The following is a 17,539-nucleotide window of genomic DNA, read 5'->3' as shown; positions in this document are numbered from 1 at the left end:
CTCTCTCTCTCTCTCTCTCTCCGCGCGCGCTCTCTCTCCCTCGCGCTGCCCTTTGGATTCAATATATTTGCAATTTATTTACAATTTCTTATTTGATCTAACTAAATGTGTTTTGTGACCTTTTATGATTTACTGAATGTTGCAAACAAATTTAGTTCTCACTCTCAAAACAATGGCATCTTCCTGAACTGCCTTAGATTGCAAGCATTGTGTTCCCACTTCTTTGAGTCCATCTGCTGTTTTTATCTTGGCTTTCTGGCTGTTAACCTCAAGTCAACATGACCCTGCCTTTATTCAGTGTAATAGACTTCTTACCTGCTTTAATTGCATTTGTATAACCTTTAATAACTGGGAGATATTAACTCTCACAACAAAAAGCTCTACTCTAAAATGTATGAACTCTGAACTAGATATTCACAATATATTATTCTCTGCTCAAAAGTATTTTGGTTTGTAGCAAAATACTTCAATTGTTAAATGTTAAGTTTTGTAATTCTCTTTTGTAGAATGTTCCTATACCAACAGTACTTCCTGAGCCCATGACCACCAGTGAGGCAGCTGCCAAGAAGAGTCAAACAAAAGCTAGGTAATTATGGTGCATCAGTCAGGGCTGCCAGGAACTGAAAAGATTTCTGATCTCATCAGCAATTATAATAGTTTAATCAGATCCACATATAGCATTTAAATTGTGGCAATGCTAATGCATTAAATTTATTATTTGCATTACAGATAATAGTTATGGTATCAGATTTGTATGTAACTTCTATCTGTCCTAAGGTTGTACTGTAGTAGTCCTGTTCTCTTGTAATTTGAATGTTGCCGCAGAATGCCCACAGTGCACAAATTGCTTACCTTTTGAACCTCAAGAACTGATGTGGCTTGCTTCCCATGTGGAAATTTGCATTAGATTGGGGAAAAGTAGATGAAAGACAGGTACATTAAATTCACTTCAGTCACATGTATTTAATATGTGCATGTTTTTAAACTGGTTCATTTTAGTAATGTAATAATCTTCCTGAACTATAATTGGTTGCAGATTGTAATCATTACAATGATTGAACACTTTTTTTCTTTGTCTGTTGGAGAGTTTTTCCAAGATGGTGCACCACAGTTTTCAATCCTTAGCATAAAATTCATTCCTTGACCACTAACTTCATCCGTCTTCCTGGCAATTGTCTTATGATTGTAAACCTCATCACAATTTTTGATATACTATACCTGAGGATGAATTTCAAAACATCCTCACATCATGAAGATAGTGTATCTTCACCTCCATAAATACCACCTGACTCCTTCCCTGCCTCAGTTTATTTGCTACTGCAACCCTCATCAATTTCCTTATTGCCCTCAAACTTCATAATTCCAGAAGACCCATGACTGGTCTCAATTTTTTGGCTTTTCTCTGCCTGACTAGGTCATCCAAAACTTTGTTCCCCGTGTCTTAATTTCAATCAAGCACAGTCAGCTTATCCTGTGCTCACGCACCCATGTTGGCACTTAGTTAAGCAAGTCTATAAATCCCAGCCTTGTAGCCTTGTCCCACCCATCTCTCATCACCTAGTGCCTTGCAACTCTGTAATTTTTTTTATTGTTTCAACAGTAGTGGCTGTGCCTTAGTGCTGAAACTTGTTCTACTTGTCCTTCTCTAAACAATTCTGTCCTCTATCTTTTTAAAAATGCCTTTAAAGTGCTCTTTAAAACCTATGTTTTGATCAGTCATTTAGCTCCTATCACCTTGCATGTTTCACTGTCAAATTTTGTTTCATAATTTTCATGATGCACATTGGGCTGCTCTACCACAGTAGAGGAATTGCTTCTGGTCTGTGGTGTCACACTTGTTGAGATTAGAGTATAGAAGTGCCCAGATCACTGCTGTGGGTATCTCCGACTGGGTTGTCCTTTCTCCTGGATTGGCTACTGTTGATCCACAAGTCTGACTGTGACCCATCCCCTGGAGTGCAGGGGCACAGATCCATGAGCGACGATACCCCAAGCAGACTTTGATGGCCAATTCACTGGACTGGAATCGGAGACAGACCGTGACTTGCTGCAACCTGTTACCAATGGAGTGCCACAGGGATTAGTGCAGGAGCCACAATTAGTTACCATGTTTACTAAGACTTAGTTGAGGAGAGTACTGGAGGAAGTTTGCAGATGGCACAAAAGTAAGTAGGTAGGCAAGTGCAGATGATGACACAGAATACAGAGGGATATAAATGACTAGCCCAAAACTTGGCAGATGGAATATAATGTGACAAAATGTGAGGTTATGCACTTCAGGAATAATAGAGGAGCTGCATATGTCTTAAATGGAGAAAGACTGCAGAAAGCTACAGAACAATGAGAATTTTAAACACCTTGTCCATGTATCACAAACAGCTAGCATCCTAGTTCAGAAGGTAACAGAAAAGGTAAGTGGAATGTTGTCCTTAATTTTAGCAAAACATACTACTTCTATGCTCCATTTCACTCCTCTAAAATAACCAGGGCACTAGTCAGAGCCCAGCCAGTGGACATGATCAATTTGAACTTGCGGCATGTCTTTTACAAGGTGCCACTCCAGAGGCTGCTAAATTAGGTAAGAGCCCATGGTGTTAGGGGTAAAACACTGGCATGGATCAAGGGTTGGCTGACCAACAGAACACAGAGTGGGCAGGATGGCAGTTGATGACTGGTGGAATTCTACAGGAGTCAGTGTTGGGACCACTAGATTAGAGTGGTGCTGGAAAAGCACAGAAGATCAGGCAGCATCCGAGGAGCAGGAAAAGCGACGTTTTGGGCAAAAGCCCTTCAGGACCTAAAACGTCGCTTTTCCTGCTCCTCGGATGCTGCCTGACCTGCTGTGTTTTTCCAGCGCTGCTCTAATCTAGACTCTGATTTCCAACATCTGCAGTCCTCACTTTTGCCCGGTGTTGGGACCACAACTATTCACGTTATGCATTAACAAGCTGGATAAAGGAATGGAGGGCATTGTTGCTAAGTTTGCAGATTATGCAAAGCCAGGTGGTTTCGAGGAAGCAGGGAAGCTTCAGGAGGTCTTGGACAGGCTAGGAGAGTGGGAAGAGAAGTTGCAGATGGAATACAATGTGAGGAAAGTGTGAAGTTGTGCATTTTAGTAGAAAGAATGGATGTATAGACTATTTTCTAAATGGGAAAGGTTTCAGAAATCTGAAGTGCAAAGGGACTTGGGAGTCTTAGTTCAGGATATTCTTAAGGTTAACATGCAGGTTCAATTCATGATTAGGGAGGCAAATGCAATGTTAGCATTCATTTCAAGAGGGCAAAAACATGAGCAGAGATGTTCTGATACTGTGTAAGGCTCTGGTCAGACCGCATTTGAAATATTGTGAATAGTTTTGGGTCCTTTTTCAAAGTAAGTTATGCTGGCACTTGAGTAGACCCAGAGGAAGTTTATAAGGATGATCCTGGGATTTGTCACAAGTAGCAGTTTTCTTCAGCCAGAGAATGGTGAATCAATGGAATTTGGCATCCACAGCCTTCTGTGGAAATAAACATCGAATGTATTTGTAACAGAGATAGGTTCTTGAAGGCAGGAGAATGGGGTTGAGAAACAAATCAGCCAAGATCAGAACAAGAATTCTTTCAATCCCCTCAACCTTCTGATCCTTGCCTTTCTCCAAGAGGAAAGGATTTTTCCGACTAATTATCTGTGCCCCTCATCATCTTATGCACATCAATCTGATCCCTTCTCAGCCTTCCATGCTCTCAGGAAAACTACCATAGCATATCTTGTGTCTCTTCATAACTGAAACACTTCTGCCTTCTCAACATCCTGGTGAATCTCCTGTACACCAGGAGGGGTGCAATCACATCGTTCCTATGGTGTTGCAACCAGAGCCACACATTGTGCTGTATGCATGGCCTCGTTCCATCATAACTTCGTCTCTCTTGTATTCAGTGCCTCATCTTTTAAAACCATCTGTTCCATATTCCTTATTAGCCACCTTATCTACCTGTCCTGTTGCCTTTAAGAATCTCTGAACATGCAAATCAGTTCATCATATACTCCCTTGCCTTGTTATTCCTCCCAAAGTGCTTCATCTTGTATTTTGCAAGATTAAGTTTAACTTGCCATTGCACTCTGCCCCTCTGATCAGCCTGTATATGTTGTCCTGTAGTGTAAAGTTTTCCTCCTCGTTATTTACCACATTGCCATATTTTGTCATCTGCAAACTTACTGATCAAACCCCCAGTGTTCATGTCTGCCTCCGTAGCTTATACTACAAACAGCTATGAACCCATCACTGAACCCTGCTAAACCCCACTAAATGCAGGCTTCCACTCTCAAAAACAACCATTGCGTTCTGCTGTTAAGCCACTTACTCATCCAATTTGTTAACTTGCTCTGGATCCCATGGGCTTTTACTTTCTTGACCAGTCTCCCTTTGTGACAGATAGTCACACAGAAATATGCCTCATACAAATCCATGTAGACTATATCCATTGCACTAACTTCATCCACATGTTTAGTTGTCAGCTCAAAGAAAATTAATCAAACTTGTCAGTCATGGTCTATCCCTGACAAAGCCATGTTGACCATTCTTGAGAAATGCTGTCCAAGTCTAATTTAGTTTTGTTCCCCCAGTTTTTTCCCAAACCCTCCCCTGCCACTAATGTTGGAAATATTAGTTTTCATACCTGGCTCAAAGTAAGATTGCTGTGATTGTTGAAGGTCAGTCATTTCAACCCCAGTGTATTGCTGCAAAAGTTCTTCAGGTCGCTGAATCAAATACAGCCATCTTCAGCTGCCTCGTCAGTGACCTTGCCTCCATCAAAAAGTCAGAAGTGAGGATGTTTATTCATTATAGTGCAATGTTCAATACCATTCATGAGAACTTAGATATTCAAGTGGTCTTTATCCAAGTGCAGCAAGAAATAGACATCTGGGCTTGGGCTGATAAAGCGGCATGTAACATGATTCCCATAATAGTGCCAGATTAACCTCCCTTAGACATTGTGTATTACTGTTCCTGAATACTCCATCTACATTGTTGGGTGACCACTGAGTAAAGCTGAAGTGCATTGTGGCTTGAAATTGTGCAATGAGTTGCCTCCTGTCCACTATGTAAAATGCACCGATCAGGACTATGTTGGAGTACTTTACACGTCTTTGGATGAGTGAATATGCAAGAAGTTTGACAACAAGCAGGACAAAGCCAATGCTTGACATACACCCCACCTGAAACATTCGCTTGCTCCACAGTTTATCAACAGTGACAGCAATGTACCCAAAACAAGCAAGTACTAGATACTGGAACTCAGCAAGATTTCTTTGACAGCACCTTCCAAACTCATGAACTCTACCATCCCGAAGGATACAGCAACAAATGTTCCTGTAAGTTCCCCTCCAAGCACCATCCTGACTTGCATCTATGTCACGGTCTCTTCGCTGTCACTTGGTCAAAATCCTGGAACTTCATTTCTAACCGCACTTGGTATAATTGCACCAAATGAATGGTAGTGGTTCAAGGCAGTAGATTCCCTCCTTAAGAAAATTAGGGTTGGGCCACAAATGCTGGACCTGGCATTGTTACCACTGTTATGTGAAAGAATAACAAAACAGCTTTGATTCAATAAGGAAGTTTGCATATTAGAAATTATAGGACAGGTGGGGTTATTCTGTTGGTGATTGTACTGTCCAGAGTAATCACGTTTTTTCTCAATTTTTTAAAATTCTTCCTTTTGGTTTGTTACATCTCCATTTAAATTCTGTACTGGTTTCTATAACCTGGCCATTGTCATGAAACGTCATGTAATTTAAATAGCTGTTAATTCAACAACCTTCTCAAGGACAACTCAGGACAGGCAATAAATACTGGCCAGCTGTTGGCATACATGTTCATCAAGAATCTTTTTAAAAAAGAACCTTCCTCAAATTATCATTAACTGAAAGCTGGGCATCTTACCAGAAATCATCTCCTCAGAGAAACTTGGTTTGTAAATGGACCATCACCGATATAAAAGATAGCTTTTCTTCCCAAAAGCAGGAAGGCCAGCACATTGTAATACTAGGTATAATGTATGGATGGCAAAGAAATAAACGTATTCATCAGCAAACTTCTACAAGTATTCGATATAGCATTGGAACAGACATTGCAGTCTTACTGTTTGCCTCCTCTCACTCAGGCTAAGAATTCAGTTCCCATTAGGGGTTTGAACACAGCCTCGGCTGACACTTCAGCATGAACTGAAGGAGCACTGAATTGTCATTGTGGTTTCTTCTGAATGAGTGTTAAACCAAGAGCATATCTGCCTGTTTAGCTAGATCAGAAAGGAATCCCATTGCACTTGCGTTCTTCCAGTATGTAGGCCATAGTTTCTTGTACTGATAGATGGGTGAACATAGGGATGTTCAGTGGAAGAAAGAAGGAAGGGAGAGGAATGTTGTTGAACTTAGGGCTATTTAGGTTAGATTAGATTCCCTACAGTGTGGAAGCAGGCCCTTTGGCCCAACAAGTCCACACCGATCCTCCGAAGAGCAACCCACCTAGACCCATTTGTCTATTCACCCCTGACTAATGCACCTAACTATGGGCAACTTAGCATAGCCAATTCACCTAATCTGCACATTTTTGGAATGTGGAAGGGAAGTGGAGCACCCGCAGGAAACCCACGCAGATATGGGGAGAATGTGCAAACTCCACCCAGACAGTTGCCCAAGGTGGGAATTGAACCCGGGTCCCTGGCGCTGTGAGGTCGCAGTGCTAACCACTGAGCCACCGTACCGCCCGTTATGCCACCATTAAGCCAGTGTATGTTTCATTAGAGTGACCATATTCTAGAAACTAGGAAAAGGAGCCAACATGAAGTTAATTATAGGGGTAAGTCACTTATGAGTGTGGTTACTTGAAGTTAGAAAATTCGGTTTGCTGGCTCAAGTAGTCCAGAACTTGATTAATTGAATGATTTCTAAATGGTGGCTCAATGGTTAGCACTGCTGCCTCACAGCACCAGGATCACAGGTTCAATTCTAGCCTCGGGTGACTGTCTGTGTGGAGTTTGCACATTCTCCCCGTGTCTGCATGGGTTCTCTTCCGGGTGTTCTGGTTTCCTCCCACAGACCAAAGATGTGGGAGGAATGTTAATCAATTGAATTGGCCATGCTAAATTGCCCATAATGTTAGGTGCATTAGTCAAAGGGAAATGGGACTGGGTGGATTACTCTTCGGAGGGTCGGTGTGGACTTGGTGGGTCAAAGGGCCTGTTTCCACACTGAAGGGAATCTAATCTAATCTAAAGGTGATTTGAACTTCATGAGATAGCCAAGCTGAGGAGAGAATATTTAAGGACTCGCAAATTAGAGTATTAGAATCAGGAGTGTTACTAAGATATTAGCAATTCTTGCGTTGAACTGGGAGAGTACTGGTGAGAGGAGATTTGAAGAGAAAATCTTGATAAACTAAATGGAAGGTCCAAGAAATCTCAACCTAGTGCAACTGTCAAAATAGTACTCAGACTAAGTGTGTAATTTTCCTATTGTGGATAAATATCTGACTTGGGTCTATTTGCTGCCTGTCAAATGGGTGGAGAAGAAAAGTTAAGCAATTAAGTTTGCTTTAAAGAATGTATTCTTATTGCACTTTAAATATCTTAACTGCTCATCTTAACTTTGGAAGTAATTATGACTATCCATGTGCTTTAATGTTTGTGGAAAAAATTCTTTTGATTTTCAAGTTTGAAATTTGTAGCCTCCTCCTTTTAGGAAATACCTAAGTTTTCAGATTCTTAAAAAAAGTCACTAATCTCTACCGAGTATAAACTTTTTGTCAAAACTCTGTACCAGCTTAATATATCTCAGTTTTTTTCTAATTAGTTCTTTTCTAATATGTTGTCAGTACATGTTCTGATCAGTTCATGATTTGTTAATTTTCAATGAGCTACAATCAAATATATTCACTGCAGATATTTGGATTAGTTAATTACTTTTGATAAATGTGTTTATATCCAAAGTATTCATTTCCTCACAGGCTAAGTGAGGCAGTAGGACCAACAGAGACATCAATAGCCCCAAGGAGAAGACCAAAAGCCACTGGTAGTGCTGTAAATACAAATGTTTTACCAATCCAGAAAACGGTAACTCCAATGAAAACTGTAATCTCAAGTGTCTGTGGAAATCTTGGCCGAAAAGGTAATTCTCCATATTCTACAATTTTAGATCCCCAATTTTAAATTAAAGTGGTAAATTTCATAATTGGAAGCAACGTAAATTTTCAAATCATGAATATTTTGCACAATGTACTATACTACATATGCATTTTGGTACTTGGGTAAGGGTGTATAATTTGGAAAGGAATTATTTCTATGGAAATTTGCTTACGGTTTAAATCCAGTGACACTGTCTTTCTGGAGATATGTACAATGTCTGTGAAGACAATATGGCTATTTGTAAGTTAGACCATTGAATCGAAGGCAATTAGAAAATTTAGACAAAAATGAGGATTGACACTAGAATCCATGTGTTGAAGTGCCTCCCTGGCATCTCTGCTGCTGAGTCTAGAGATATTTTAGGGGACAAGGAGGTTCTTTAGTTTGTTCTGCAATGGTAATTCTTCATTAAGGATAGATTTATGGTCTCTATCTCTGGAAAAAGCTAGAAACTACATTCAGGTCTCTGGCACTGAGCCTGGCACTGTGGCTCAGAAGGGAAGTGGGGGAAATAGAAAAGCGCTAGTGGTAGGGGACTCGATAGTTAGACGGATTGACAGGAGATTTTGTGGTCAGGAACAGGACTCCCGGAAGGTATGTTGCCTTCAAACATACACAACCAAAGTTGATGTAGAATTGAACAGATATAAAATATTAATTCTCTGCCTGTGTAATAATTTCTGAATAGCTGATTAAATGAAAACTGGTTGCTCTGCAATATATAATTCACTGTCTTGTAGTTGATTTGTAAAATGTGGTTTGACATTCTAGGCTGGATTTTATTGTCCCTCGTTGGTATATTTGAAGGCATCTTAAAATGAAGCAGGGAACCTTCCTACTGCATTGCATCCCAGCATTGACCTGTCTCCCACCTTGTTAGGTAGGGAGGTGCCAAACAGATTGTCTGCACTTAAGCCTTCTCAGGCTTTTAAGTGGACAATTAATGCCCCCTGCCTATATGTTAACTCACCCAGCTGGCCAGTTTGTTCTTGACCAGATTTGGGTCTTTAAGTCTGTGCCCCATTATCACTGCCTTGCAGGTCCCAGCAGTGGTCAAGGTCAGTTCTTGAGCTACTGAGACTACAGAACCGCTGGCAAACCATAAAGGAATGGAAATACCACTTTAAAGTGATTTATTTCCTCTCCCAGTATAATGTTACTTTGGAGCAACTAGGTTTTGGCTGGTAGATCAATAGCCAACCTTTTGGTCAGAAATGCAGGGAATGCAGCAAGCCATAAAATCCGGTCTGTTGGGTAAGAACATATGAACTAGGAATAGATCATTTGGTCTTGAGCCTATTCTGCCATTCAGTAAGATAATGGCTGATCTTTTCATGGTCTCAGCTCCACTTACCCCCTACCTCACCATCACCCTTAATTCCTTTACTGTTCAAAAAAATTCTATCTTAGCTTTAAAAGCATTTACTGAGTTAACCTCAACTACTCACCGTGGGCGGCACGATGGCAGTGGTTAGCACTGGTTCAATCCCGCTTCAGGCACCTGTCTGTGTGGAGTTTGCACATTCTCATCGTGTCTGCACGGGTTTCCTCCGGGTGCTCCGGTTTCCTCCCACAGTCCAAAAATGTGCAGGTTAGGTGAATTGATCATGCTAAATTACCCGTAGGGTTAGGTGAAGGGGTAAATGTAGAGGAATGGATCTGGGTGGGTTGCACTTCGGAGGGTCAATGTGGACTTGTTGGACCGAAGGGCCTGTTTCCATTCTGTAAGTAATCTAATCTAATCTACTTCACTGGGATGGGAATTCCATAGATTCTCAATCCTCTGGGTGAAGAAGTTCCTCCTCAATTCAGTCCTAAATCTGCTCCGTCTAATTTTGAGGCTATACCCTTCTCTCCTAGTTTCACCTGCCAGTGGAAACGTTGTCTCTACTTCTATCCTATTTATTCCCTTCATAATTTTATACTTTTTTTATAAGATCTCCCCTCATTCTTCTAAATTCCAATGAATGTAATCCCAGTCTATTCAATCTCTCCTCATAAACCAGCCCCCCAACTCTGAAATCAACCTAGTGAACCGCCTCTGCACCCCCTCTAGTGCCAGTACATCCTTTCTCAAGTAAGGAGACCAAAATTGCACACACTACTCCAGGTGTGGCCTCATCAGCACCCAATACAGCCGCAACGTAACCTCTCTGCTTTTAAACGCAATGAAGGACAATTCCATTTGCCGCCTTGTTGTAACTGCAGATCAACCCTCTGTGATTCATGCTCAAGGACACCTAGGTCCTTCTGCACAACAGTATGTTGCAATTTTTCACCTTTCAACTAATAGGCCCTTTTACTGTTGTTCCTTCCAAAATGGATGATTTCATATGTATTAACAATATATTCATCTGCCACCCCACTCAGTTAAACTATTCATGTCCCTTTTGTGGAAAGTTTCACAGACCTCTGCACACTTTGCTCTGCCACTAATCTTAGTGTGTCATCCACAAACTTTGACACACTACACATGATTCCCAACTCCAAATCATCTGTGTAAATTGTGAATAATTGTGGTCCCAACACTAATCCCTGAGGCACACCACTAGTCACTATCAACTAGAAAAGCACTCATCTATCCCCTACTCTGCTTCCTGTTAGTTAACCAATCCTCTATCCATGCAAATACAATCTTGTGCAGCAGCCGTTTTTGCAGCACCTTGTGGAAAGCCTTTTGGAAATCTAGACATACGACATCTATTGGGACCCTGTTGTCCACCGTGCTTGTAATATCTTCATGGATTTCCAGTAGATTAGTTAAGCATGACCTGCCCTTCGTGAACCCATGCTGTCTCCAACTAGATGTCTTGCTATTTCTTGATAATAGATGCAAGCATTTTCCCCACTACAGAAGTTAAGCTTCTTTTGTCTTCCTCCTTTTTTTAAACAATGGCGTCACATTGGCTGTTTTCCAATCTGCTGGAACTGCCACAGAATTCAGTGAAAAGTATACAGTATAGTAAATGTCTGGAAAATCATTGGTCTGTTTCTCAATAAATATTTTGTGAATGAAAATTTATTATGTTGCATATCAATGACTTGTAATTTCTGTAGGAGCAATTCATAGTATGCTTTATATGATCTATTTTGGATTTTTGATGACTTAAATTACCGCTTTTTTTGTTATCTTACTATTAATTTGTATAATTTCTCTCAGCCACTGCACGAGCTGAAAATGGACATTTCTTTCATATGGCTCAGGGGACCAATCAACAGCAGCATAGAGTCCTGCAGCAGATACAACAGGGAGACTTGAAGCAACATCAACTCCAACAGTTGCAGCAGCAACAGATAGTTAATTGTCAGACCCAAAAGGTAGTGTCAAGCAATCACTTCATTTTAAAAAAATTATTAAAAGCTTGCTTAATGATTTGCTAATCCGTTTCACAAGTAATTTTCAGGTTACAGCACATTAGAATGGCAAACTGCAGAACAATGGGACATGGATTCAATAACAAATCTAGTCATCATAGGAACAAATAAATAACAACACGAGCAGGCCATTTAGCTCCTTGAGACTGCTCCAGTATTCAACTCGATCATGGCTGATTTTCTATGCCATTCACCACCATTGAACAATTGCCATATTCCTTAATTTAATTCTTCAGTATCTCCATCATTATCATATTGTAAGATTGAGTTTGCATAACTTTTTTGGGCAATGAATTTCCAAGGCTCTCCATCCTCTGAAGAAATATCATTTCATCTTGGCCTTACATGGAAAACTGCTTATCCTGAGACATTGTCTCTCATTTTAGACCCCTAACATTTCTTCCCCACTCTCCTGTCTCTTCTTTCTTCCCTTCTTTCTTTTTAGCTATCTCCCCTCCCATCTCCTCACACATGCACAGAAACATATGTGCACATACCGGCAAAATCCATAAAAATCATGGAAATACATTTTGAATCATTGGAGCACAAGCACTGACCCTGAACCCTTCCAATCCAAACCTGTGAATGATTTTTTTTTAGATTAGATTAGATTTCCTACAGTGTGGAAACAGGCTCTTCGGCTGAACAAGTCCACACCGACCCTCTGAATAGTCGCCCACTCGGTCCCATTTCCCTCTGACTAATGCACCTAACACAACGGGCAATTTAGCATGGCCATTCACCTGGCCTGCACATCTTTGAACAGTGGGAGGAAACCGGAGTACCCGGAGGACATCCACGCAGAGACGGGGAGAATGTGCAAACTCCACACAGGCAGTCTCCAGAGGCCAGAATCGAATCTGGGACCCTGGTGCTGTGAGGCAGCAGTGCGAATCACTGAGTCACCATGCTACCCCTTTTTAGTTCTACAGTTTTGTGTCTATTTTAATCAATCCCTAATCTATGGCAGTACCTGCAATCCGATGTTCACCAGTTTTGTTCACTAACCTCCTTATTTTATCAAAAGCCTTCTGAAAATCCAAAGGAACCTCATCCACTCGTTCTCCCACATCTATTCTGTTCATTACATCCTCAAATTTAAACATGCTTTTCATGTCATAAATCCATGTTTACTCTGGTCACTCTGTTACTTTGTAATTGTCATTAGTATTTTCCCTGTGATTGATATCAGGCCTTGAGTTCTGTAGTTCCCTATATCCTTTCTCCCTCCTTTCTTAAATAGTGGGGTTACATTTGATACTTTCCAATCTACTAGAACCATACCGAAATTATACTATTTTACAAGATAACAATGCACCCACTCCTTCCAACACTGAGATGCTAATCATGACATCCAGGTAGAGTTGCATACATTTTTTTCAGAACTACTAATACCAATTTCTTTCAGTTTCTTGATATCAATCATCTCTTGGTACTGTCATAATTTTGAGAGGGTTTTTTTGTGAAGACAGACACAAAGTATTAGTTTAGTTTCTCTGCCACTACTTCATCTAATATTATTACTATATTATTAATATTATTATTATTTCCATAAATAATTTGTACTCCACATAATTAATTCTCCCATTCTCTGCCTGTAGTGGACCCACATTTGTCTTGGCTAATCTTTTGCTTTTTTTTTTAAAATAACTTTTTGTTTCTTGCGAGTTTACATTTCTAACCTATTTTCCCTTTTTTACTGCCTTAGTCCTCTGATGCTACATTCTAGAATGCTCCTGACCATCAGGCTTCTTACTTTTATTGGCAATGTCATTAATTTCTTCCTTTGATCTAATACAACATTTAACTTTTCTTGCTACCAATGGTTTAATCATTTTTCATGTTGGGTTTTGTGCCTTGATATGGTGCATATGTGCTCATATTTGCATTAGTAAACTATGCACTGATTTTTTAAAGGCCAGTCATTGCCTGTCTGCTGACATACCCTTTTCAAAGTTAAAAATTACACAACACCAGGTTATAGTCCAACAGGTTTATTTGGAAGCACTAGCTTTTGGAGCACTGCTCCATCAGGTGGTTGTAGAGTATAAGATCATAAGACACAGAATTTATAGCAAAATTTTAAGTGTGGTGTAACTGGAATTGTGAATTGAAAAAGACCTGCATTGTTTGTTAAGTCTCCCATCTTTTGAAATGACCATGTTGGTTTCAGTTTTTTCATGAGTAAGTCGCAAAACTTTTTTTAAAAGTTACATTCTCAAGTGAACTTTAACAATTGGTGTTATCAAGTTTTGAGAAGATTTGTAATTTAACTTGAGGTTCTGGATGTAGGTTTGCTCACTGAGCTATAAGATTTATTTCCAGACGTTTCATCGCCAGACTCGATAACCTCTTCAATGAGGCTCCGGATGAAGCATTGCTGATGATTCCTACTTTCTACTTCTGGTTTGGGTTTCTTTGGGTTGGTGATGTTATTTCCTGTTCTTTTTCTCAGGCAGTGGTAAATTGGGTCCAAGTCAATGTGTTAGTTGATAGAGTTCCGGTTGGAATGCCATGCTTCTAGGAATTCTCGTGAGTGTCTCTGTTAGGCTTGTCCTAGGGTGGATGTGTTGTCCTAGTCGAAGTGGTGTCCTTCCTCATCTGTATGTAAGGATATTAGTGAGAGTTGCAACCAGAACTCTATCAACCAACACGTTGACTTGGACCCGATTTACCACCCCCTGAGAAAAAGAACAGCAAATGGCATCACCACAGGAAATAAAATCACCAACCCATTTTATTTCCTGTGGTGATGCCATTTGCTGTTCTTTTTCTCAGGGGGTGGTAAATCGGGTCCAAGTCAACGTGTTGGTTGATAGAGTTCCGGTTGCAACTCTCACTAATATCCTTACATACAGATGAGGAAGGACACCACTTCGACTAGGACAACACATCCACCCTAGGACAAGCCTAATAGAGACACTCACGAGAATTCCTAGAAGCATGGCATTCCAACCGGAACTCTATCAACTAACACATTGACTTGGACCCAATTTACCACTGCCTGAGAAAAAGAACAGGAAATAACATCACCAACCCAAAGACACACAAACATATACAGTAGCGCCTCGACATACGAACGACCCCATTCACTAACAAATCGGTTTACGAACAGGATCATATGTAAAGTTTTGCTTCAACATACATATGAAATTCAAGGTACGAACGCAAAAAGCCCATGTGCGACCATGTGGTTTCATTGTTCTGCTTTGCTACGTGCGCTTTGAACGCAAAAGCAGTGAACATTTTAAATGACAATGTGACGTCCCATTTTCGGAAAATTCTGCAACAAAGAAAAAAACAAGTTTCTCTGGATTGTTTTCTTGTGGCATCACCAACCTCCAAGAGACAAAAAAGAGAAAAGACTCCGGAAATATCCGAACAACGGGAAAAATTGATTCAGTTCGCGAAAAACCGGGTCCCGGAACAGATTAAGTTCGTAAGTCGAGGCGCTACTGTACATAGAAAGCAGGGATCATCAGCAATGCTTTGTCCAGAGGCTCACTGAAGATATTACATGGTATGGTGACAAAACGTCTGAAAATGAACCTTCTAGCTCAGCAAGCAAACCTACATCTACAATTGGTGTCATGTTGGCTCAGAAACACTTCCCAGCAATGTTTCCTGCCCCTTGATGTTTCTTAGTCCAATCCAGCCTTATTTTATAGAATCCCTATGGTGTGGAAGCAGGCCATTCGGTTCATGCTGACTTTCTGAAGAGCATCCCATCCAAACCCACCCCCCCAGGTCCCATAAACCAACATCCCCCATGGCTAACCTCCACAACCTTTGACTGTGGGGCAAAACCAAAGCACCTGGAGGAAACTTATGCAGACACAGGGAAATGTGCAAATTCCACACAGACACACATCTTAATCTTCCAATCTAGATCCTCCCTTGATCAATATTATGATCTCATTGTTTATTAACAGCGCTACCCTACCTTGTATTCCTTTGGTCTATCCTTCATAAATGTCAAAAGCCCCTGAAATTTCAGTTCTCAGCCTTAGTCACTCTATAGTCATTTTTTAAAAGTGAAAGTAGCTGTCGATGGTGGGAGGATTCAGTTTCTACTAAACATATGTTTTTATGTTAATCTTTTTTTTGGATAGTTTATTTATCCCTCAAAGATTTTATTTTTGACAAGTTCACACCAAAATCCTGGATCTTCGTAATGAATCCTTATTAAAACTGCAGGAAAAGAAATGGAACTTATGCTACATATGTTTATTCTCTTAATGCATTGTAATACATCTTGCAATTATTTTTATGAATCTGTAGTAAGTACAGTTTAGAAGTGTTAAGCAACATAGAGTTTTAAAGCACATAAACAGACCCTTCAGTCCATTTGGCCCCACCAACTAGCTAATCTTGTTCCATTTGTCAGCATTTGGTCTACATCCCTCTAAACCCTTCCTTCTCATATACCTATCCAGATGCCTTTTAAATGTTGTAACTGTGCCAGCCTCTACCATTTCTTCTGGCAGTGTATTCCATACATGCATCACCCTCTGAAGAAGTTGCCTGTCTGAACTCTTCTAAATCTTGCTTCTCTCATTTTAAACCTATGATCTCTAGTTTTGGACTCCCCTACCCCGGAAAAAATTCTTGGCTATTGACCCTATCCATGCCTCTCATGAATTTAAGGTTCAGTTTACTTCATAATACTTTGAGGGTTTTGTTTTTAAAGTTTACCTTTAGAGAAATCTATTAACTCATGATAATGGGAGAGTATTAACTTTCGCTAGCCTATGAATAAACAAATATCAAACTTCAAGCAGAACATTGCTAGTGTACTTCAAAGTCTCCAAGCATGGGTGGTTTGATACTGCTATCAAGATTTAATAATATGCATGCTACCCAAGACCAAGTTTATTTTCTCTGCTGGTGGAAAACATTGCACATTGTATTTTTAAGTTTTGCTTCAGCAAAGACGTCTCAAGAAATGCCGGTCAAGTGAATTAAAATGTCAAAAATGTAATTGTTTTTATTCAGTATTACTACTTTTTATGCCTTATATAAATTTTAAAATTTACTTAAGCCTAAGCATGTTGTTGTTATATTTATGATGCAAATACAAGTAGTAATGAGACTTCTTGCTCTATATCTAAGTTATTTTCATTCCTATGTCAGTATCCACAGGCTTTGCAGCCATCAGCACAGCAATTACAACAGCAACAATTAATGATGCAACCAATGTATTATCAACAGCAGCAAATGCTTCCCTATTCAGCTGTGGTAAGAGCCTTTTTATTTATTTATTTATTTATTTATTTATTGGGGAGAGCTGTATGTGGCAAAGTGAGAGACTTGAGATACTCATCCAATTGGATTATTCAATTTAAGCTGAGTAATTGTGATACTTTTATCTGCATTTTAAAGCTAACAGAGCATACTTTAGAAATATTGTCAGAGCCCTTGTGACTGTGTCTTTCAAAGCCATGAAAGAAAAACAATGAGACTGTTAAAGGTTGTAAGATCATTAATGATCAGAAAAGCTACTTAATCTAAAATATCTCATTAATTGAAATAACTAGGGGTCACAATTTCAAAATTCAAAGGAGCTTTAAGTGAAAGGTTATAAGAAACTTCTTTGCTCAGATTTGTTACGATATGGATGCTCTGCCTGGGGACTGATGAGGGCTGATTCCATGTGGTTTCAAAAGGGAGCTGGATATATATTTGGAAATGGTGATTTTAGAGGGGTACAGAAATAGGACTGGAGAATGGGACAAGCTGGATAGCTCTTTTGGGGAGCCTGTACAGACATGTTGGGATGAGTGGCCATCTTCTGTATTGTAAAGTTATATGTACCTCATAAAGTATACTAAATACCTTGGAATTTGGCATCAAGTTATTACAGTATTCAGGTTTTCTTTTTCCCCTCCAAGACCATTTGGAAATCGACTCAGTATATTTACAACTGTCTCATTTGTCCTAAATTTGACTTTTATTGGTTTGATTATGTGCCTTTACTGCCATCTTCCAAATTTAAATT

General features: G+C 39.9%; 1 protein-coding gene across 2 annotated transcripts in view; it reads left to right on the top strand.

Moving 5' to 3' along the window:
• The window catches only part of bmp2k (BMP2 inducible kinase), a 96,817-nt gene that overhangs the window by 59,806 nt on the left and 19,472 nt on the right, over positions 1 to 17,539 (top strand). For both annotated transcript variants that reach the window (XM_043696310.1, XM_043696300.1), the window contains exons 9-12: positions 507 to 586; positions 7,989 to 8,149; positions 11,327 to 11,484; positions 16,675 to 16,779. In XM_043696310.1, the coding sequence (XP_043552245.1) occupies positions 507 to 586; positions 7,989 to 8,149; positions 11,327 to 11,484; positions 16,675 to 16,779 (504 nt within the window). The remainder of the gene's footprint in view (positions 1 to 506; positions 587 to 7,988; positions 8,150 to 11,326; positions 11,485 to 16,674; positions 16,780 to 17,539) is intronic.

Source organism: Chiloscyllium plagiosum, chromosome 1 (assembly GCF_004010195.1).
Source record: "Chiloscyllium plagiosum isolate BGI_BamShark_2017 chromosome 1, ASM401019v2, whole genome shotgun sequence".
Taxonomy (NCBI): domain Eukaryota; kingdom Metazoa; phylum Chordata; class Chondrichthyes; order Orectolobiformes; family Hemiscylliidae; genus Chiloscyllium; species Chiloscyllium plagiosum.
The sequence above is the reverse complement of the archived record's forward strand: the minus strand, read 5'-3'. Positions and strand labels throughout refer to the sequence as shown.